The 24,238-nt window shown below is 42.5% G+C and overlaps 2 protein-coding genes across 2 annotated transcripts in view; one reads left to right on the top strand and one right to left on the bottom strand.

Annotated features, from left to right (window-relative positions):
- LOC139478568 (probable methylcrotonoyl-CoA carboxylase beta chain, mitochondrial) overlaps positions 1–5,116 on the bottom strand; it is a 14,104-nt gene extending 8,988 nt beyond the window's left edge. The window contains exons 1-5 of the mRNA XM_071261104.1: positions 4,597–5,116; positions 3,190–3,368; positions 2,526–2,597; positions 1,237–1,415; positions 1–170 (exon numbers count right to left, since the gene is read on the bottom strand). The exon at positions 1–170 is cut by the window's left edge and continues 20 nt beyond it. Coding sequence (XP_071117205.1) covers positions 1–170; positions 1,237–1,415; positions 2,526–2,597; positions 3,190–3,368; positions 4,597–5,065 — 1,069 coding nt within the window. The 5' untranslated portion in view covers positions 5,066–5,116. The remainder of the gene's footprint in view (positions 171–1,236; positions 1,416–2,525; positions 2,598–3,189; positions 3,369–4,596) is intronic.
- Positions 5,117–5,366: 250 nt separating this feature from the next.
- Positions 5,367–23,875, top strand: LOC139478541 (DNA methyltransferase 1-associated protein 1-like). The gene is made up of 13 exons (XM_071261037.1): positions 5,367–5,505; positions 6,168–6,326; positions 6,655–6,740; positions 8,398–8,518; positions 13,848–13,922; positions 14,518–14,736; positions 15,500–15,607; positions 16,314–16,502; positions 18,056–18,127; positions 18,254–18,326; positions 18,741–18,895; positions 21,834–22,070; positions 22,367–23,875. The coding sequence occupies exons 2-13, from the start codon at positions 6,228–6,230 to the stop codon at positions 22,427–22,429; spliced, it is 1,497 nt and encodes a 498-aa protein (XP_071117138.1). The 5' UTR covers positions 5,367–5,505; positions 6,168–6,227; the 3' UTR covers positions 22,430–23,875.
- Positions 23,876–24,238: the final 363 nt, after the last annotated feature.

Genomic DNA, 24,238 nt, shown 5'->3' on the forward strand with positions numbered 1-24,238 from the left:
GGTTGCCTGCTGCCACTAATCCTGGCAACTGACTGGCGTCGTATAATGGCTGTTCCGGCTCCCTCGTTACACCAGATGCACACTCCACATTGAGGCTGGCAATTATGTCTCTCCCCATTGAAAATGCTTCATCTTCATCAGTGGCAAAGTGATCTGTGCACCCACTCACTCTGGGAAATATCAAACAAAATGTCTTTCACAATAAATACCATAGCATGCTGGAATATGAGTGAGACAACATGGAGGCAGGTTTAGAGACCGTCTGACAACATGGAGGCAGGTTTAGAGACCGTCTGACAACATGGAGGCAGGTTTAGAGACCGTCTGAAAACATGGAGGCAGGTTTAGAGACCGTCTGACAACATGGAGGCAGGTTTAGAGACCGTCTGACAACATGGAGGCAGGTTTAGAGACCGTCTGACAACATGGAGGCAGGTTTAGAGACCGTCTGACAACATGGAGGCAGGTTTAGAGACCGTCTGACAACATGGAGGCAGGTTTAGAGACCGTCTGACAACATGGAGGCAGGTTTAGAGACTGTCTGAAAACATGGAGGCAGGTTTAGAGACTGTCTGACAACATGGAGAAAGGTTTAGAGACTGTCTGACAACATGGAGGCAGGTTTAGAGACCGTCTGAAAACATGGAGGCAGGTTTAGAGACCGTCTGACAACATGGAGGCAGGTTTAGAGACCGTCTGACAACATGAAGGCAGGTTTAGAGACTGTCTGACAACATGAAGGCTGTTTTAGAGAGTGCCAGATTACATGGAGGCTTGTTAGAAAGTGTCAGAAAACTAAAAGGATGGCTTAGCGAGTGTCAGATTATATGGAGGCTTGTTAGAGAGTGTCAGAAAACTAAAAGGATGGTTTAGCGTGTGTCAGATTATATGGAGGCTTGTTAGAGAGTGTCAGAAAACTAAAAGGATGGTTTAGCATGTCAGATTATATGGAGGCTGGTTCAAAGTCTGCCCAATAACATGTAGGCTGGTTTAGAGAGTGCCAGATAACATGGAGGCTTGTTAGAGGGTGTCAGAAAACTAAAAGGTTGGTTTAGCGTGTGTCAGATTATATGGAGGCTGGTTCAGAGAGCTACAGGTTACATGAAGAAAAAAAGAAAATGAAATTAACTTAGAAATGACAGTGTCAGTTTTAGAAAGTGTCTGATTAAATAGAGGTTAATAAAAGTTCAAAAGGCCTTCAAATGCCAACAGAAAAGCATAAAGAAATCAACCTACTTGCAATGCAGAGTGGCGCCCCCTAGGTCCTCTGCTGTGATTACCTCCCCTGTGGCTGCCTGCACTAAAGGTGGACCACCAAGGAATATTGTGCCCATTTTGTGCACTATCACCGCCTCATCGGCCATGGTGGGAACATACGCTCCTCCTGCAGTACAGCTGCCACACACTATTGCAACCTGGTAGGAAATAACTCAGACAGGTAATACATGGGACTGGATTATAGGAATAACATCTCTGATTATGACCATATCATGTTTAACGTCACAGTGGAGAGTTGTGTCCCTTTGGTGTGCCAGAATTTGCTGATTGTTGGTTCTAATCCCAGATTCTCCATGATTATGATTCTTTGTGTGTCAGCACTTCCCATGTTCATGAAACAAATGTGTACCTCGAAGTACCTCGGGACTTCCTCTCATTTCAGTGATTGAGTCAGTGAGTTGGGCTTATTGTTGCTTTAAAATGTATCACAAGTATGTCATGGTGTGTTAGTTTAAAGTGCGAAGAAAGCCCAATTGAATGCAGATTTTAGGCGTTTTACCAATCAGCAAACCAAAGATCATAATCAGGCCGAATCTGCGAGTTTGAACAAACAATCACTGCATCCTGGCACACCCAAGGTTTACAACTCTGTTCTGTGAAATTAGTTAACCGAACCAAAAGTTTAATGTGATATGTTCATAATCAGGGAAAGAGTGAGACTTGAACCCACAATCAACATCCCTCACATTAATCTGACACAACAGGTATATTTTGACATACAACATACTGTACAAAGCAGTACTATACCCCAAACTCTCTGACTAACTTAACCACAGAAGGCAATACTACAGCTCTATCAATGTAGTGTGTACATATTGTATGTACCACGCTCATGAAGCATCCAGCCATCTCAACCACAGTAGGCAATACTACAGCTCTATCAATGTAGTGTGTACATATTGTATGTAGCATGCTGATAAAGCATCCAGCCATCAGGGTGAGGTGACACATAATAACCCAGGGCCCCAGTCCACACAGCGATCTTAGCGCTAAGTTATGGTAACTCATATACTTTAACATAGATCGCTTTGTGGAACAGGGTCCTAGCCATTATTAATTACTGTCATATAAAGAAATTAAAGTGACAAAACCATTTCCATAATCATATGAAATCTCTGAGCACAGTACTTTGTTAACTTTGGTTGAAGACAAAAACATTGAAAGTCTTCTAACAATAAACATAATGATTACTGTCCACATTTTGGAGATAGCCATCAATACATCACTGATCTATTTTTCAGCCTTACCTGATGGATTTTTAAGGAAGATAACACAGCTTCATTGTAGAATGTCTGCCCACCTGGATTAAATATCTCTGCCTGTAAACACATTTAACAACACAAGGTCAAGGTCATCCGTACAGATTGGAGACATGGTTCTGAATGAGATGACGTGATGTGAGATGGGGTTTAATGTCGCGTTCAGGTTTATTGCACTTGTATAACGATGTGCATGCATTTGTGTGTGGGGAGGGGGGTGTATGTAGTAGTCCAGATTTATGCCAGTTTTATAGTGCTACCCCACAGAGATACCCTGTCACAGTTTAACATGGAAACCCCACCCACACATATTATCCTGACTCTGATCCGACCAGTACTTGTTTTATCTCCTAAATGCCGAACACCAGGCAAGGAAACAACAAGTACCATCTTTTAACATCTTTTACTATGATGTGGCCAGGGATCCAAACACCGATCTTCCACTCTTCGGGCAGGCGCTTTATCCACGTACTAGACCACGGAGTAAGTCAGGTAGAAAAAGAAATACCTTTGATAAAACATGGAGATTACAAGTTTGCCAAATAATGAAATATCAATCCATAGCCACAGAGTACTGCGATACACATACAGTGTTACACATATAGCAAAACATTAACACTCCTAAATATCATGATCAGATTTGTCGCTTTACCTGTAGTGGGAGAAAGGCTCCTCCAGAATCAACAACATAGATGCATGGCAGTCTGTTCTGGTGCGCTATTTCCTGTGCCCTGAGCTGTTTCTTCAGTGTTACAGGATACACTGAACCCCCTTTCACAGTTGCATCATTGGCCACTATCATGCAGTACCTGCCCATCACCTGGCCTATACCTGTACACAGAAACAGGATTATCTACCAACATGGGGCAAATGGCACTTTGGAAGAAAACAAAAGAGGTACTGCATGTGGTTCTTCTGATATATGTTTAGATATTTGCAACAAAATCATGATAATTGATACAATTCAAAATAATTTAAAAAAACAAATTGACATCCTTTATATCATTGGGTACAGGCTAAAACAGCATCTCAGCAAAAATTCATTGATTTATCGGGCACTTCATTTGGTGAAAACAGATACTATTTGTTGGGCAAAAACGGCACCCCTATTTTTAATAACGATAATTACGATTTATGTTTTGGTAGTAGTAGAACAATTACACCAATCACTTGTAAAAACAATATTGATTAATAGCAAAGTACCTCAACTCGGACTCTAACTGCCATCAACTTCTCACATGCAACACCTCTAAAAGCCATTGTGAATAATTGTGAACTTACAGCAATCTTAAATACAGTTTCAGCCTGACATTGAGTTAATATGAGTAAAGGTACTTAAAACTTCAAAACATATGATGCTTTCACAATAAGTTTAGTTGCGCCTCCCAATTAGAGTTGGCGAGTAAATTGGAGTGGAGGCTAATTTTAATGTAAACTTGCTTAAAGGCGTAACTTAACACTTCTTAATTATTTGTGTTTGCAAGTGACCATGTGAGTTTAATTTCATTTATTTCAGTACCAAGGTAAAAAAGAATAAGGTGCCATTTTCGACGTTTTGTTGAGGTGCCGTTTTAGCTATAATCCATATCATATACATAATTGCATGCTGGGATCCGTATCAGATACATAGGCTACACTAAAGGGCTGGGACGAGTCCAAATTTACTACCCGGGACCCGCCCTCTATTACCCAACACTACCTGGATACATGCTGTAGGGTTCAAAATGTATGACTGGGAATAGTTTTACCATAACCATGGCAAAAGGGATTTAAATACACACATGAAAGGATCTGTTCATGCGTACACTGAAGTTGACTGAAGTTTTATCTTTATTCAAACATATAATAGTCAGAAGGAAAATGTACATAGTCAGAAAGAAATGCCAACATTAGTGACTTAGAGCGTAACCATGGAGTCCTAAATATATTTTGTAATTAAACAGTATATCACGTGACTAAAAAAGTGGTCCAGGTAGTCTGGTGGGTACCCGGGTCCTGCTCAGCACCCACCAGACCCGAGTACCCGAGTTACCTGTCCCAGCCCTACTACACTATATACCTGTAACCACTCCTGCTCTTGGAACATCCCCATACTGCATTCCTAAACCTGCTACTGGGGATAATTCAAGAAAGTCCTGTTCACTATCCAACAATAACCTCAATCTATCTTGAACTAGTAGTTTCTTGTGTCTTTTAGTGTGTCTCTCTATGGCTTTCTGGCCGCCGCCCATATGAGCTTTTTCTAACATTCCCAACAACACTTTCTCTCTTTCTTTAGATGCAGCAATATTTTTGGAATAATCAGGTTGATTAACATCCACTTGTACATCTAAAACTGGATAAGGCATCATTTTGTGTTTGTTTGCAACTTGTGGAAAAAGGTGTTTGCTATTTGAATGAAACTTAGTGACGAGTAAGTTTGCGGTATTGGCATCAAAACAGTTTGACAGGATTCCGTGTGAGGAGGAAGGCTGCAGCTTTGTTTTGGATAGTTTGATCAACATTGATGTCCTTTGAAAAGTATTCATTTTGGCGATACGTGAATCCTTCACAAGAGACCAAAGGTTGTTGAAGGGACATAACTCTTTCACGGCATGGAGGGTGGGTTCAATTAAAGTAACGTGTCTCTAAAACGAATTTACATGTTTTGAAAGATACATATCATAAACATATCCACATATCATGATTATCATATATTTCTTCTTTTTTTATTATGATTATTGTTACTACCGTAACATTCTCATAGAATCACAGATAGAGCAAGGCCATTTTAGTAACGATCAGTTTTCGACACAGCCTTCGAGTTTTCGTTAATTTGAAGATGGCGGCGCCCATGAAATCTACTCGCTTTGTCAACAAATACCAATTCTAATAACATTTTAGGATATATACAATTTCTACATTCTTCTTTTGTCACGTGAAACAAGAAAAGGGCATTTTGAAGCATGGATCAGTGAACTTTCTGAAGGTAAACATCATTGTGTAATGAAGTTCTCGACGATATTTCATTTGTTTTTCTCAACAGCTGCACAACCCCACCAAAATATACGAAAGTCTTATTTGGGCGTGTTCCACAGCAATGTTCTACAACAGGCATAAGCATAGCCGAATGGGTGAATAGATATTGTTTGTGCCAGTGAATAGCATGGCTACATCACGACAACCTGTTTATCAATGGTATGTTCTCAATTCTTCCGAGTGTTTGAAGGTATATTGACAGCTTGAGAAACAAAGACACAATCAAACATACGCACTGTAATCATGGTATTCATGCGAACATCATCAGATTGATCAGCGGTGTGTTATCAGAAACATTTGACCTTTGGAAACTCTTCAATGACTGAATCGCCATTTGTTTGTAAAAAACAACAACAATCAATCTTTAACTAACAATAGGAAATAATATGCCAAACAAGGTTCTTAACAATGTTAACAAGATCATGACAAATAATAGGCTATGAGCATGGTCAAGCCGATTGAAGGGCAATCATAGTGAAGTGGTAAATATCATGAACATGGTAACGGTACACATGGTACAAGTATACATAGTATAAGTGAAACATGTCCATATACATGTATAAATGATATACATGATATACATAATCATAGTTTTGCATGTGTTTTTTTCAGTTTCACTTTGAGTTACAACATTTCTTAAAGTGAAGTGCAGTTTGTAACGTTTCCATCAAAATGGCAGCTGGAAGTGATGTCCGAGACATTCTTGAGTTGGAGCAAGCTCCAGAAAAGGAAATGGTCACAAAAGAATCCTTAATGTATGATGGCAAAAAGGTAAGTGTGAATCTGGAGATCTACACAATTCAGACAATTTTAGTGAAATATTTCTGAATGATCTTTGTAATTCTTTGGTACTTTATCATCTGTATCTTTTGTATACATATTTTTTTATGAGGTTAGCGTAACTAGTAGGCTATGAATGGGAAAGTTTTAGTTCTTAATCACATTAATTAGTGATTAAGCACTGATCATGCTTATCAGTATGCAGCCGCATTGAGGTGATTGATGATAATGACATATGACAGTTCAGCATGCTCAATGCATGTTTTGAGGTTAAGAATGTTTAGGATTCATAAAAACGATTCTAAATGTTTCATTTCAGAAAAAAGCGAAGAAATCTGAACTAACATTTAAGCGACCGGAGGGCATGCACAGGGAGCTGTGGGGTCTATTGTGGACTGACAACAAGTAGGTACCTGGATGTGATGTAGGCTGCATGGCAGCTGTATTGGTTAGAAGTGGTTCAACCTGGTCCCGAAATTGTTTTATTGGTTAATTCTACAATTTACATGGTTTCAACACATAAGACATGTGTGCTCCGAAACATCACTCCGAAACATCACTTGTCATCACTCGTGATTTTATGTAACCTGCAGGATGAGCAGTGCCCAAATGATACAGTATAGTTAGGATATAAACATTATCTGTTTTCAAATTTCAGAGCACAAGATAAGCTGCGTATATGCATAAAATATGCATTAAATAAACTGAAATACGCACACACATCAAATCATAGCATATCAAATACTCAGCAAAAACTATAAATATGTTATTGAAATAAAATTAATGCGTATATTACAACTATTAGATAAAACGATTGTGTATATTACAACTGTTAGAAAAAATGATAATGTATCAGCTGATCGCCAAATTCACTTACTGACAGTTACATTTGGGAAAGCTTCTGTGACAAATATACTGATAGATGCCAATTGAAAAGCACATCATGCCTAGTCAATGTACATGTTGTATCTTAATTAGTCGCTGATTGGTTATTAAAACAATAGCGCCTTTCTTACAATGCTAGGCTTTGTAAACAAGAAATGGCTTCCCGGAGAGGGAGCCGCAAGCTGACCCTGACTACTACTAATATTCATATATTTTTAAGTGATTTATAGTGATTGTTTACCCATGAAGATCTGGGTTAGAATAGGTCTTAGACAACCCATGCTTGTCATAAGAAGCGACTAAAGGATTGGGTGGTCACTGACTTGGTTGTTCATATCATGTCCAAATCGATGATCATGATGTCAATCACTGGATTGTCTGGCCCAGACTCGATTATTTACAGATTGCTGTCATATATACTGCTGGAATATTTCTGAGAGCGGCATTAAACAACAAACAAATAAATACAGGGATTTTTATGAAACAGGTTTTAAGTTAAATACCCAAATGTCACGAAACAGGTGGGTAAAAAAATTGAATACCCTCTAAAGCTAAAATACCCAAATAACCAAAAGCTTATCTATAGCTCTGACATTTACAGGTGATTTTGTGTATATAAATACAACTAGATCAAAGTTGTTCTAATTAACAGTGATCAAACTTAATATTTTATAAATCAGGTCTCCATTTCACCAAGCCAAAAGGTACACTTTAATTAAAACTGGATTCCCGGGATCCAGTCCAATTCTACCAAACTTTTCAGTCCGATTAATGCACACTTGGGCTGGGATGATGGTACCTCGGGTCAGGTGCTTGCTGAGAAGGTCTACCAGACTACCTGGACCTGTGGTTAATCACATGATATATTGTTTAAACCATCCACACATTCCTTTTGACTTTGGTGTTTGAGTAAAGACAAAGCTTCAGTTAACAGTGTATGCATGATCAGATCGTTTTGTATGTGTGTCTTAATATTTTTGGCCAGGGGTCTAGTAAAACAATTCTAAATTTGACATTTTGTACCCAACTCTTAAGACTTACAGCAGGTACCTGGGTTGTAAATTTCACACACTTTGGTCCTTGCCTTGGATGATAAATTGTGATACGTTGTTCACATATGTCAAGTGTGGAACTTGTGGATGCTAATGTCATTTTTATGTTGTTGCTATGGATACAGAGATGCTCCTCCCATCATCCCCTCTGACACCAATCAGGGCTATAAGCAGATGAAGGCCAAGATTGGCAGCAGCAGAGTTCGACCCTGGAAGTGGATGCCATTTACTAACCCGGCCAGGAAGGTAAACAATTAGATCTTATTATGATTTGTGAACCTCATTTGGTATTATCAATGCTTTTTCTGTTGCGGTTGTTCATTATAGCAAAAACAATGGGTGGGGCCTGCTACTCTGACCTGCTATGGCAGGAATATTCTTAACTGCAACATAAGACTGACTCACTGTACTTTAAGGGTCAAGTGGGTCATTCACAATTATTTTTTTTATTATTAGTCTACTATTGATAAACCATGAAAACCATGTAATGATTTCGTTTAAATGAAAATCAGAGTCAGTATGTTTCTGAACCTGTGTAGTTGGCAGATCATGGGTGTTTGTAATGTTAAATATCTGGCACTCACAAACTTTCTTATGAAACATGATAATCAGTTAAAAATGTAAATGTGCTGATTTTAACTGATCTGGATCGAAAATATTTATCACTTGTTGTAACATTGGATCCATCAGTCTGTCACATTTTACATTTCTCCAGAACTGAAGGATGCAATGAGCAATGTTGAGCTGAAACTTGTAGTTGTTTCTGATTTCTGTAACCATTGTAACTAGCAGACCATCTTATATTTTCGAATGACCTATGGTGTTTTTCAAGGCCACCTTATCACATATCATGATATATATTTGAAAATAAATATGTTTTACCTTACCTGACACCACACAGTGCTTTAGCATCCATACATTATACAAACAGACAGTACTGGAACAGAGAGACAGTTAAAACAGACTATTGCCTGTGCCCTTATACCCAAGAGTTATCCACCTTTGCCTGTACTCCCTCATGTTCTTCTCTGTCTACCTACTTATTAGGTGAAAGAAGCGACTCATAAAACAGAAAAAGATGTCGAGCCCTCCACCTCCGTTGCTGACATCTTCTCCGCCGTCGTTTCCCTCTCCTTCTCTGGCGAACTCCTCTATGCCCACGCCTGTTCTCTGTCAAGGCAGATTTTTTATATTCCAGCATCCATCCAAGCTTTTGGGGAAGAACTGCTTCAAAATCGCCCTGACAACCTGGTTTTGCCGTCCATTAGCGCCAGATTCGCCAGCGTCGGACCATCGCCAGATTGATGTTCCTGTGACACATGGGACACTTCCTCCCGCTGGTCCGCAGGTTCCAGTTTGCCATTCCTGTACCACCCTGATGCCTTTGGCAAGCATCTTTGCCAGATGTTGCCAGCTGTCTCCGGGACATAGGCAACTATTACCGGAAAGTTGCCAACTCTGGCTGAATAGTCACTAGGCTGTAGCATCGCCTCATGCTTATGATCACTGCAACTTGGCACCAGGCACCTCAGAACCTGTTCTTCAGACGTTCAGCCCTGGGATCGGTCTTGCTTCTGTCAGGTGACGCCAATCTGCCTCTCCCATGATCATCTCCACACTATGTCGCCATTCCGATGACGAATGGGACTTCATTCACGATTATGATGAGTGGTCCCCTGACATTAAACTTACACCACCAGACATATCTGTCTGGCTAGTGGATTATCTTCCTTGTGCATCGCCAGGGCAAGACACCTTCCCCCAGGTGGAGCTAGGGGCCTGCTTGAATGGGTCGTTTAAGCCAAAGTCATCGGTTTCTATGACGGATGCTCAACTGGGGAGTCTGGATATGGCTCTTCACCCCTCTCCCCTGTTGGCAGTGACCTCTGCCAACTCGGCTACCCAAGACTGTTAAGGCAAGAATCCTTCAGAAGCTAATGGACAACTTCTCTTCTTTTTGGGGAGGCAGCTACACCAGCTTATTATGTCTACGTATCTACAATATTGCCTCAACTCTATCACCATTGCTCGATGCACAGCTCTCCAGTCTTCCAGGTATCCTTCCTTTAAAACCCAAATGATGCCTCAGCTTTGGTCTGGTCCTACACTCTTCCACAACCAGATCCCTCGAGTCGCCAAGGATGCCAAGATTTAGGAGGCAAATCAACAGCAGTTTCGCCTCCTTAACAACATGGAGTGTCTCCTCTCTTCTACACTTTCTCAAAAGAAGTAGTTTTATGTTGGCAAAGTTTCATTAGGAAGAGCTCTTCCATTTGGCCAAGACGCCAGTCCCCAGAAAGGACAGGAACACTAAGCCACCCTGCCGAGGAAGTTTCTCTTGGGGGAATCGCACAGACGCACACACCAGTGACTTTCACAGAATCACAGGTGCCGGCTGTCTGGCACCTCCCTCCGCCAGTTGTCCCTGTCCAGTTGTCTCCTGTAGGAGGGAGACTTCTGTTCTGGCAAACTGGAGGAATTGGCAGCTACTACAGGACCAGTAGGTCACTCAGATCCTCTGCCACGTCTTCTGCCTACACTTTCGTACCATTCATCTTCTCACCTCCAGGACCCTGGAACCTCATTATCGGCCTCTAGATCTTCAGCCTCTGCAGGCCAATATCGACATTCTCTCACCAAGAATGCAGTGGAAAACCTAGAAGTCAACAACCTCATGCCAAGCTTCTGCCCCCCCAATCTTCCTGGTTCCCAAGAAAGGTTCCCTAAGGTGTGGGTGATTCACAATCTTTCTCTTTTCAATCCACACTACCGTGCTTCTCCGCCACATTTACAAAAGCTCTCCATGGCACACTTTGCCACATGATCCAGCCAATGGACCATCTCATCAGTCTGGACCTGCAGGAAGCTTACCCATCCATGCTGCTCATCGTCATTTCCTCCAGTTTGTTTTTCGGGGCCAGGACTTTCAGTGGAGATCAGAAAGTGGAAAGTGCTCCCGTTTGGAATTTCCAAGACCAGTCATGGCCTTTCTGCAGCAGCGGGGAATTTGCCACAAAGCATACATCAATGACTGCATCCTTTGCCACAACACCAGCAGATCTTCACTTCAGCTCCTCCATCAGCTGGGTTTGGTGGACAACCAAGAGAAATCAGATCTTACTCCCTCTCGCCACCACACTTTCATCAGCAGCCTCTTTCTGACAGACCACAACTTGATCCAAGTTCTGCCAGACCGGTTCAAAGCTAAAGGATCTGGAGTTCAGCATGTATCGTGTCAACACTTTGACCTCTGCCAGTGGCAGACCCTTCTCGGTCTTCTGAGTTCAGCTCAGGGGTTGCCTTCATCCCCTTCAGAGGTTTCTCCTTCCATTTCTGCGCCTCGACCTGACAGATACTCCCATCATTCTGCTGGTGGAGTGGTGGCTTGCCCCTCCAACGCCTTGAGCGGTACCCACCATCTTTTTGTCAACGCAAAAGCTGCCTACTGGTTGCCTCAGACAACACCCCAATGATTTATTACATCAATAAGCTGAGGTCTGCACCAGCAGACATTTCATCTGTTTCTTCTCACTGACAGCCTCCATCTTCAGATCCCATCACATACCAGGCTGTTGCTGACTCCCTGTCCTGGCCTGATCCTCCTTCACCCACAGAATGGATGCTTCATACAGCACCGTTCCAACTCTTGTGCGACCGACTGTCTGAGGTCACCCAACATTGATCTCTTTGCCATGGTGAGCAACCACCAACTGCTAGTGTATGTTGTGCCTGTTTTGGACCCAGCAGCCTGGAAATTGGACAGCCTCACAATCTCCTGGATCGGCCTTATTGATACGATTTTCCATCCCTAGTTCTCATTCCCCAGGTCATTCACAAGGCCGCCGTTAAGCAATATTCACTCACTCATTCACAAGGCAGCCCTGAACCAGGCCTGTGAATCTGCTTTTGTTCGTGCCTTACTGGCCGATGAGAGTATGGTTTCCCTGTCTACTCCAACTTCACGGAGAAGCCGTCATGCAACTACCACCTTTGCCGAATCTGCTTCTCAACAACCACACCAGACACCCTCATTCAGACCCCAAAGTCTTCACGTCTGGCTTGTCTCAAAGTTCCCTGAAAGCCAAAGGTTTCTCGGCCATCGCCGCTGAAGTAGCTTCCAAGGCTCATCACTCCTCAACTCGCTCCCTCTATGATGACAAGTGGCGATCTTTTCACACGTTTTGCTCATCCCGAAACATCCTTCCAGTGAAGTCCACCATACCTCACGTGACTGATTACCTGTTATTTCTGCATCAGTCCCATCACCTTGCTGGCTTCACTGGCCTCTTACCTCACGGCTCGCAACTGTGTACCGTAGCCCATTGTCAGACAAAGAAGTTTCCCCTCCAACTTGGGACCTCAATGTGGTATTATGAGATTTACATCAAGGGCCTATGAAGCATTCATGTCTGCCTCTTCCAAACGAAGATCTTACCATCAAGACTTGCTTTCTTCTTGCCCTGCCACGGCAACCAGAGTTAGTGAACCTCATGATGTCTTTTGGGCCAGGTTTCATCAGCGGCCCAATGGCTTTGCCTACCTTTTGCTCCCCTGGCTTCTTGTTTTTAAATACCAACACACAGGTCAACCTGATCGCCAGTTCCACATCCCCCCACTTTCGGAGAGCTTCGGCCCAGATGATGACCTTGGACCCGCCCTCTACCCTGTTTGGGCCCACACCTGTTATCTTGAGGTGTCCATGCAACGGCGTCGACAGCATCAGCAGCTGTCCTTCCTGTCTCCAACCATAACACGGTGGAGGTGACCTGAAACTCCATCTCCCTTTGGCACAGTTCAGCTATTCTTCATGCATATCATACTGGTACCATAAAGTATTGGTACCGTATTCCCCCTCTCTCAAGCCAGATGCTGAACGCCTTGCTTTTGTTGAGCAATGTTCTCTCAATATGACCACCACTCTGTTCTGTTCCGCCTCCTTCAGCCTTACCGTTCTGGCACCATTGTCTCCGCTGTGGCTGCTGCAGTGAAGAATATGAGGGAGTACGGTCCAAGGTGGATAACTCCTGGGTATATCGTTTCAGCTGTCTCTCTATTCCTCTGTTGCAGTACTGTCTGTTTGTTTGTATAAGGTAGGGAACACTGTGTAGCATCAGGTAAGTATATAAACTTTTCATTTATCCCGAAATGCTCATATTGTTTAGAAAGGCTAGTTAGAAGTGAATTTGCTTTTTGCAATATGTATGCTAGATAGTATACTTTCCATGCAAATTACCTATGAAATGAGGTCCCATCTGATTGTTACCATGGTTACATGGCATGAAATGTTCAAAATTAATCATGAAAGTCATGGGCCTTTGGAATAACTCTAATGATGAACTCTCAGAGATTGATGGGGTCCCTCGATTCAAATATAAGGAGCAAGCCTCAAGGACCCCTCAAACATGGCATAATCTAATAATGATATGATCAAATTTAGTGTCACAAGAGTCACAGCCATAGAGCCACTGTGTTTAATGTCATCGTAAGGTGGACATTCGCATGTGTGATGATATAATAGCTGGTAAACATGGGAAATACAAAAGTTGAATTCTTACGAGTACTGGTAATCTTTCAGGATGGTGCTATCTTCTACCATTATCGAAGAGTTGCAGATGAAGGGAGGGACTACCCCTTTGCCCGCTTCAACAAGGTGAGGACTATGTCATGTAGATGTGCTGGTTACCTTCACCTGATGACACAAAACTTGTAATGATGACATTATGAATAACAACAGAATTTTAGGACAGAAAATGATATCTTGTTCAATATGCAAATCAACTAAATGTCGTAGATCTGATATACTTTTCAGCTTTCTAAAATATTATGTTAGAAATGTATCTTTGTGATAGACCATGTAGATTGAGGATTGAATCAATTTCTTTTGATCATGTTATGATTACTGATGAAAATAATGTTTTAGTAACCCTTCATCTCTCACAACAACTACAAGGATACCTTACAGATCAAGTTAGCAAGCTTTGTGGGAAGGCTGGGTTAAATGGGTTGCTTGTTGTAACAGGCATCTAAATTGGATCATGTTTTGGGGCTCGATGAATTCGTTGTTTGAGTGTCATCATTCCGTGACAGCATAATAATAATTGCTCATGTTATCAACCACTTGTTCATTTTGATTATTTTCACTTGGTTGTGATAAAGCTGGAATATTGTTCTCGGTAAAGGAGTAGAGGATTAAATAGCTGTGTTTTAAGTGAGGTTGTATCGTGTGCATTGCTTTCTGTACACAGAGTGTGGACGTCCCGACCTACTCCGACCTTGAGTATCAGCAGCATCTCCATGACGACAACTGGCCACGCCAGGAAACTGATCACCTCTTTGACCTCTGTAAACGTTTTGACCTCCGATTTATCATCATACATGATCGATGGGACCGGGAGAAGTACCGAGACCGCAGTGTTGAGGACCTCAAGGAGAGGTATTACAATGTGTGTAATACCCTATCAAAGGTAGGAGAAGAAAAGGCCTGGTGACCTTATGGGTGCTGCTGTTCTTGGATACCGATAATGAGAGCTGAACTCATATGCTGGTGTCATGGCATGTTTTCCATACTTTTTTTAAAGAATAAACATAATAAATAAGGTGCCTTTTGATAGTTTGGGATTTTTAAAAAAGTTATTTTTCGAGTTTCCATGGCACCGACTTTGATTTAGACTGAAAATGGCTGTAGTCCTCGTTTCCGGAGCAGATCTTGAAAAACGTACCATATTTCTTCACCAAACTTGGCACATAGATAGATCTAGTGGTGAACTGGTGCCTTTTGATAGTTTGGGATTTTTAAAAAAAATATTTTTCGAGTTTCCATGGCAACGACTTTGATTTAGACTGAAAATGGCAGTAGTCCTCGTTTCCGGAGCAGATCTTGAAAACGTACCATATTTCTTCACCAAACTTGGCACATAGATAGATCTAGTGGTGAACTGGTGCCTTTTGATAGTTAAGGATTTTTTAAAAAGTTATTTTTCGAGTTTCCATGGCAACGACTTTGATTTAGACTGAAAATGGAGGTAGTCCTCGTTTCCGAGGCAGATCTTGAAAAACGTACTATATTTCTTTACAAAAAGGCCCAGTGAACATAGTTCTCAGGAGCTAATGCATTGCACACCCCCGACATGTCATATTGGTGGGGGATGTGAGTATTTCATGCTTGTTTAAGATGTGGCTCACACTTCGTGGACATTTTGCTCTTGATGCTGCATCCTCCTCTTCCAGGTCCGAGCCCCACAGGGTTCTGAGCCCAAGGTCAAAGCATTTGATGCCGAGCATGAGAGGAAGAGGAAACAACAACTGATAAAGTTGTTTGACAGAACACCGGAACAGGTGAGCAAATAGCAACTTCATCTCAAGGTCTCAAAACATCTGCCTCCCAGATCAGTGAATCGTGGAACTCCAACTTGCATCAGAACGTGTAAGAGAAAGGAGTAGATGTGCTATAGCAGACAGGTTAAAATGTCAGTGATTAGGCCAGGCATATTTCTAGAGTGGGGCCTTGTGCTGTATTTTTAAATACAATGGAGCAATTTAACACTGTGCTGTATGGGCAAGTGTGTGTGTACCTCTGGAATATTTGAAATTTTCACATAAATGGCCCATGATAGAAAATTCCAAGAGTGAACCCTGGAGCAATGTTCAACTGAAACTCATGGGGCTCCAGTTTGGGGTAATTCCCCAGCCTAACTGAGCTAATGATTGATCAATCAGTATCTTGTTTATTGCTCATAGGTGACTTATATGCTTGAGGGTCATGCTCAGTGACCTGGATGCACGTTTCTCATAATATCACCCACTGGTTTGACTGGTCCCACTTGATTATTCCATGCCTCTGTGTTACAGCTGAAATATTGCTGGCTATGGCATGAAACAACAGACAAATATACTTTTCAACTGAGCTTACTGTATTAAAGAACTTTAGAAGTGAAATATTGGCTTATTGATTGTTCACAACAAGTGATTTCAATTTTCGATGATAATCTGAGACATGAAGCCTTTTTGATATCACAGTTTCCATTGTCTGTTTGTGCATCAGGTGGAGGAGGAAGACTACCTCATTGCAGAGCTGAAGAAGATTGAACTGAGGAAGAAGGAGAGAGAAAAGAAAACCCAGGATCTTCAGAAGCTCATCACGGCGGCAGACAGCAGCATCGACAGCCGGCGCACAGAGAGGAAGACAACGAAGAAGAAGGTCAACCCTCAACAGAAGATCAAGGAAATGGGGGTTTGTACTGAAAGTGGAATTCAGATGAACATTGATCTTTCTGTCACAGAAACACAAATAGCTTTCATAACATAGGTTATAGGCCCTTGTACATTAATTCAGTAGGATTCATCTTACAGTGACAGATGGATACATTAATATTACTTATGGACATTTCAAAATAGCAGTGAAGATCCCGGCTAGAGTAGGTCTTCAGCAACCCGTAAAAGGCAACAGTGCTTGTTGTAAGAGGTGACTAACGGGTTCGGGTGGTCAGACTTGCTGACTTGGTTGATGAATGTCATCATTTCCCAATTGCGTTGATCGAAGCTCATGATGTCAATCACTGGATTGTCTAGTCCAGACTCGATTATTGATAGACTGCAATCATATAGCTGGAATATTGCTGAGTGCGGAATTAAACAATAAAGAAACAAACAATTTATTCAAATATCCTGCTTATTACAGAGTAATAACATATTGAATTTACTCAAATTAGGGTTCTTCCAATAAAACTTAGGTATATATTCTTACCTTAAGGCAGTGGAATATTGGCATACCAAAAATTAAGTGGTACTCATGTTCATTTTTTTCCAGCATACACAGAGAAGTATGTGACGAGCAATACCACATGGTCTTCTAACATTTATCATTAATTGCACTCCTCCTATTCTTAATAGATATAAAGGGGTCTATATTCATAAACCGTGAATGTACAAGAATAATACCCAATTGAGTACCATAATACAGTTATAACCATAGAAACCCATGGGATATCTAGGGCATCATAGACACCAAGGGAGTGCAGGTCATCATAGACACCCATGGGATATCCAGGTCTTCATAGGCACCCATGGGAGTGCAGGGCATCACACACCCCCTTGGGATATCCAGGTCTTCATAGACACCCATGGGAGTGCAGGGCATCACACACCCCCTTGGGATATCCAGGTCTTCATAGACACCCATGGGAGTGCAGGGCATCATACACCCCCTTGGGATATCCAGGTCTTCATAGACACCCATGGGAGTGCAGGGCATCACACACCCCCTTGGGATATCCAGGTCATCATAGACACCCATGGGAGTGCAGGGCATCACACACCCCCTTGGGATGCCCAGGTCATCATAGACACCCATGGGAGTGCAGGGCATCATACACCCCCTTGGGATGCCCAGGTCATCATAGACACCCATGGGAGTGCAGGGCATCATACACCCCCTTGGGATGCCCAGGTCATCATAGACACACATGGGAGTGCAGGGCATCATACACCCCCTTGGGATGCCCAGGTCATCATAGACACCCATGGGAGTGCAGGGCATCATACACCCCCTTGGGATGCCCAGGTCTTCATAGACACACATGGGAGTGCAGGGCATCATACACCCCCTTGGGATATCCAGGTCATCATAGACACACATGGGAGTGCAGGGCCGAAAAGGTTCCTGGTAGCCAATGATGTGTAAAGCTATATTATTCAATAAAATTCCCACAGGAACTGATATTCTCAATACTAAGAATCATGAAGACAGATTTGAACATAATCTTTGATGACTTTCGCTACTTTCAGACGACCCCAGACTCAGGCGGGATCAAGTTTGCAGATTTCAAACAGTCTGGTGTTTCTCTAAGAAGTCAAAGGGTGAGAACATGAGTTATGATTGTCATGGGAATGCCCATAAATTAATTAAATCGCTTTTTTGTTTTGCTTCATAATTGTTATGGAAAGGTATGTCAGTCATTGTAAAGTTAAACCTTTTTCTCCCAGATGAAATTGCCTGCATCGATTGGCCAGAAGAAACTGAAAGCTATTGAACAGGTCCTGGAGGAACTTGGAATCGGTAAGTTCTTTGGTCTCAAAATGCAGATTATGGCTGTATGTTGTGACTTTTGAATATTTGGTGCATGTTTGTGGTTGATCACCCTGCTTTATGTTATGATACACGAGACATAGTTTAACACAAATTATGGGATGTCCTAGGGTCCTGGAGGTTTGCGCCTTTACTACTTGAATCATGGGACCCCTAATTAAACTTTTTACAGGGGGGTTTTGTAAGGGATCTGGTAATTTTGAACGCTGATGGAAATTTCTTTCCATTTTAGTCATGTAGGGATGTTTCTCCATGTTTTCAAGATGCATCTTGATAATATGTGTCAGGTTTATGTAGTCCCCAAATACTATGTAATTACCTACTACCCTATTGTGTGAGTTCACTTGGTGCCTGTATTGTTATCTGTTTGTTATATTTTGCCAGAATATAACCCCATGCCAACTGAAGAGATTGTTCACCACTTCAATGAGCTGCGACAGGACATAGTGTTGTTGTATGAGCTGAAGCTGGCTCTTGCTAACTGTGAATATGAGCTGGAGACTCTACGTCACAGGATGGAACCAGATGGCTCCGCACAGGTAGGTCTTCATGAGTCAGTATGAGCTGTGACATAAGTACAGGTAGGTCTTCATGTGACAGTGACAGAGGTACAGGTAGGTCTTCATGTGTCAGTGACAGAAGTACAGGTAGGTCTTCATGTGTCAGTGACAGAGGTACAGGTAGGTCTTCATGTGTCAGAATGAGCTGTGACAGGAACAGTTAGGTCTTCATGTGTCAGTGTAAGCTATGATATAGAAGTTCAGGTAGGTCTTCATGTGTCAGAATGAGCTGTGACAGAATTACAGGTAGGTCTTAATGTGTCAGTATAAACTGTGACAGAATTACAGGTAGGTCTTCATGTGACAGAGGTATAGGTAGGTCTTCATGTGTCAGTATAAGTTGTGATGTAGAGGTATAGGTAGGTCTTCATGTGTCAGTATAAGTTGTGATGTAGAGGTATAGGTAGGTCTTCATGTGTCAGTATAAGCTGTGACAGAATTACAGGTAGGTCTTCATGTGACAGAGGTATAGGTAGGTCTTCATGTGTCAGTATGAGCTGTGACAGAGGTATAGGTAGGTCTTCATGTGTCAGTATGAGCTGTGACAGAGGTACAGGTAGGTCTTCATGTGTCTGTATGGAGATATCCCATGTGATGTTTAGAGCCCTAGAAGAGTTGAAGAGTTGCATACTCCTCTTACCATATACTGCATACTCCTCTCACCATATACTCCTCCCACCATATACTGCATACTCCTCTCACCACATACTGCATACTCCTCTCACCATATACTCCTCCCACCATATACTGCATACTCCTCTCACCACATACTGCATACTCCTCTCACCATATACTGCATACTCCTCCCACCATATACTGCATACTCCTCCCACCATATACTGCATACTCCTCCCACCACATACTGCATACTCCTCCCACCATATACTGCATACTCCTCTCACCACATACTGCATACTCCTCTCACCACATACTGCATACTCCTCTCACCATATACTGCATACTCCTCTCACCATATACTGCATACTCCTCTCACCATATACTGCATACTCCTCTCACCATATACTGCATACTCCTTCCACCACATACTGCATACTCCTCTCACCACATACTGCATACTCCTCTCACCACATACTGCATACTCCTCTCACCATATACTGCATACTCCTCTCACCATATACTGTATACTCCTCCCACCATATACTGTATACTCCTCTCACCATATACTGCATACTCCTCTAACCATATACTGCATACTCCTCTCACCATATACTGCATACTCCTCCCACCACATACTGCATACTCCTCTCACCATATACTGCATACTCCTCCCACCACATACTGCATACTCACCCCACCATATACTGCATACTCCTCTCACCACATACTGCATACTCCTCTCACCATATACTGCATACTCCTCCCACCATATACTGCATACTCCTCTCACCACATACTGCATACTCCTCCCACCATATACTGCATACTCCTCCCACCATATACTGCATACTCCTCCCACCATATACTGCATACTCCTCTCACCACATACTGCATACTCCTCCCACCACATACTGCATACTCCTCCCACCACATACTGCATACTCCTCTCACCACATACTGCATACTCCTCCCACCATATACTGCATACTCCTCCCACCATATACTGCATACTCCTCTCACCACATACTGCATACTCCTCCCACCATATACTGCATACTCCTCTCACCACAAACTGCATACTCCTCTCACCACATACTGCATACTCCTCTCACCACATACTGCATACTCCTCTCACCACAAACTGCATACTCCCCTCACCACATACTGCATACTCCTCACCATATACTGCATACTCCTCCCACCATATACTGCATACTCCTCCCACCATATACTGCATACTCCTCCCACCATATACTGCATACTCCTCTCACCATATACTGCATACTCCTCCCACCACATACTGCATACTCCTCTCACCATATACTGCATACCCCTCACCACATACTCCTCCCACCATATACTGCATACTCCTCTCACCACATACTGCATACTCCTCCCACCATATACTGCATACTCCTCTCACCACATACTGCATACTCCTCTCACCACATACTCCTCCCACCACATACTGCATACTCCTCTCACCACATACAGCATACTCCTCTCACCACATACTGCATACTCCTCCCACCATATACTGCATACTCCTCCCACCATATACTGCATACTCCTCCCACCATATACTGCATACTCCTCCCACCACATACTGCATACTCCTCCCACCATATACTGCATACTCCTCTCACCACATACTGCATACTCCTCCCACCACATACTGCATACTCCTCTCACCACATACTGCATACTCCTCCCACCACATACTGCATACTCCTCTCACCACATACTGCATACTCCTCCCACCATATACTGCATACTCCTCCCACCATATACTGCATACTCCTCCCACCATATACTGCATACTCCTCCCACCACATACTGCATACTCCTCCCACCATATACTGCATACTCCTCTCACCATATACTGCATACTCCTCTCACCATATACTGCATACTCCTCTCACCATATACTGCATACTCCTCCCAAGCCAGCCTAGCATTACAACCGTCATAATGTTAAAGTAAGTTAAGATCGTGTTGGCACTATAATCTAATTGTGGAATGGGACCCGGATGTAGACAGATCAGTTCCTTGGCCTTGAGACACAAAGTACTCTGACTGTCATGTCTTCCATACTATAACATGGACTTGCGATAGCCCTGTTACATTAAGTGATGGTATCGCTATGGCAATCGTAACTCTCATACTGTTACATTAACTTATGACAGTCATTGCACAACAATCACATTGTGAAACAGGGCCAAGAGCCTAATGTTCTGTTCTGAAACACATCAAACACTCTTGTCTTGTATCTACAAGTTTAACAATTCCTCTCTTCCAGCCGTTAGAAATTGACCCCTTGGGTACCCCAATTGGAGGGATGGTCATCAAGACGGAGCCCCCCTCCCTTCCCCCATCTGCTCCTTCCACCCCAGCTCCTGACCCAGGGTCTGCCTCCACCAGCGTCACACCTCCGTCAGGTCCCATCTTTGATCCCCAGTCGGCAGAGTCCCCCAACAAACAGAAGAAGGTCCTGGAGACAATCGATGTGGTCGGGGGAGCTCCAGGAACACCCAATGTGAGTCTGCAGATGAGTGTTTGTGATATGATACACACCACTATAAAGTAATAAAGTAACATACCAAACATGTAACAAATATTGATTGCCAAATATAATTTTCTCAAACAGCAATTGAATGGGGAAAAAATTCCTGTCTGAGCAAGTTTTTGTATTTTGCTTTTGACAAGATTCCTTTATCACATTTTTCAGAATATGAAGCTCTTGATTAAGAAATTCGGATCTCAGGAGTACACATACATGTTCTTGTACACATCTAGTGACATTTTCCTTATTCATGTACTTTCATTTTGCAGAGAAAACGGAAGGCTGCCCTAGAACAAAGCAACATTCTCAAGAAAATCAAACAGAAGCCCTAGGAGACGTCCTCCTCACTGTACAGACGCTGGGGATGTTTTGGAACAGTACTTGTATGCAGAATTCCATCCATGTTCTCTCAATATACATCACCTCTTCCAAGCACTCTCAATTGGTGCATGTCTGGTGCAAGGCTGTGTAATATGCTGGACAGAGTTGTGTCCCTTAGTTGAGCAGGATCAGATATTGTTGGTTCAAATCCCAAATTCATCCTGATTATGATATTGTGTCACCACCATAGTCATGGTCATAGGTTGCACAAAGGCTGTAAACACTGTGATCTGGGTCACTGTGGGCTCTTCTCAGACATTAACCTGACATGCAGTGATGTAACTGAATGCTGTGGGGCTACACTCACTGTCAGGATAGATTGACTGGTGTTGTAATACATATGGTGGTATCAGTGCATCACAACTTACACTAAGACTTTTCTCTAATCTATAGGTCTTCAGCAACCCTTGCTTGCCGTAAAAGGCGACTGTGCTTGTTGTAAGAGGCGACTAACGGGATCAGGTGGTCAGACTTGCTGACTTGGTTGATGCATGTCATCGTATCCCAATTGTGTAGATCGATGCCCATAATGTCAAGTTCTGGATTGTCTGGTCCAGACTCAGTTATTTACAGACCGCCGTCATATAGCTGGAATATTGCTGAGTACGGTGTTAAAAAAAAAATCAAGTAAATACTGCATTCACCATATTAAGCACCCTGCTCCAATAAGTGAAACACTTGCAGCAATTCCAGAAATAGAATTTGCGCCAAGTAAACTATGTTGTAAGAGGTGATAAAAAATCACAAATGGATCGGTGGTCCGGCCCAGTGATTTGGCTGATTGCTTGTCATCATACCCCAAGGGTGTGGCTCGTTGCTCATAATATCAATCACTAGTTTGTCTTGCCCAGACCATCATCATGCAGCTTGAATATTGCTGGGTGCAGCAATAAACAAAAACACAAAGTGAAAAATTACGTTGTGATGGTTAAACTTTCTCAGTTCTCTGCAGCATTTCGCAGAAACAGTGGGACTCGGATTGTTTCTGATACATCAAGGCTGTGGGGTAGCCAAATGGTTCAAGTGTTTGCTCATCACGTCAAAGGTTTTGGTTCATTCCCCAAATGAATACAATGTGTGAAGCCCATTTCTGGTGTCCCCTGGTGTGGTATTGCTGGAATATTGCTAGAAGGGGCATAAAACTTTATTTACTTCCTCACTCTACGACACATCAAGGTTATCACTGGGATTCCTTGCAGATAATCAATGCCATGTATCGATATCAAGTTGATCAACAACTGTTTTCAGAGTATTGCTCCCACATCAATGAATGGAATTGACTGAAGAGGGAAGTGAATCATGATGCTCTCATAAGCTTTCAAAGCATACAATGTGTGTTGTGTGTAGTACAAGTGTATACATAACAATCAGGATACTATGATGTGCAAGCTGGTGTATTGAGGTAATAAACTATTACTTCGGTTCATTTGTTGGTGTGTTTTTATCAATTTCATTAGGTAGAGGCATGTATGGCCCAGTCTTCTTAGGCACTGCAGTTTGCTGTGCAGAGTTGTGTCCCTTATGTGTGCCAGGATTTAAACCAGGCCTATGTTGCAGTGTCTTGCATGTTGCCGGAAAAATTAGTCATTTTCTGAAGCACTGTATGTCAACCCTCGCAGTTTTCAGATTCTAGAATGCAATGATGTCATGATATAATGGATGACATCACATGCTTCCGTGAACACTAAACTTGATCATATTTATATAACGCAGTAGCCATTTCACAAAGCCGAATGGCACTTTTTGGGATTGGGATTGAG

This window comes from Haliotis cracherodii, unplaced genomic scaffold (genome assembly GCF_022045235.1).
Source record: "Haliotis cracherodii isolate W230 unplaced genomic scaffold, xgHalCrac1.p SCAF_4, whole genome shotgun sequence".
In the NCBI taxonomy this organism is placed as follows: Eukaryota; Metazoa; Mollusca; class Gastropoda; order Lepetellida; family Haliotidae; genus Haliotis; species Haliotis cracherodii.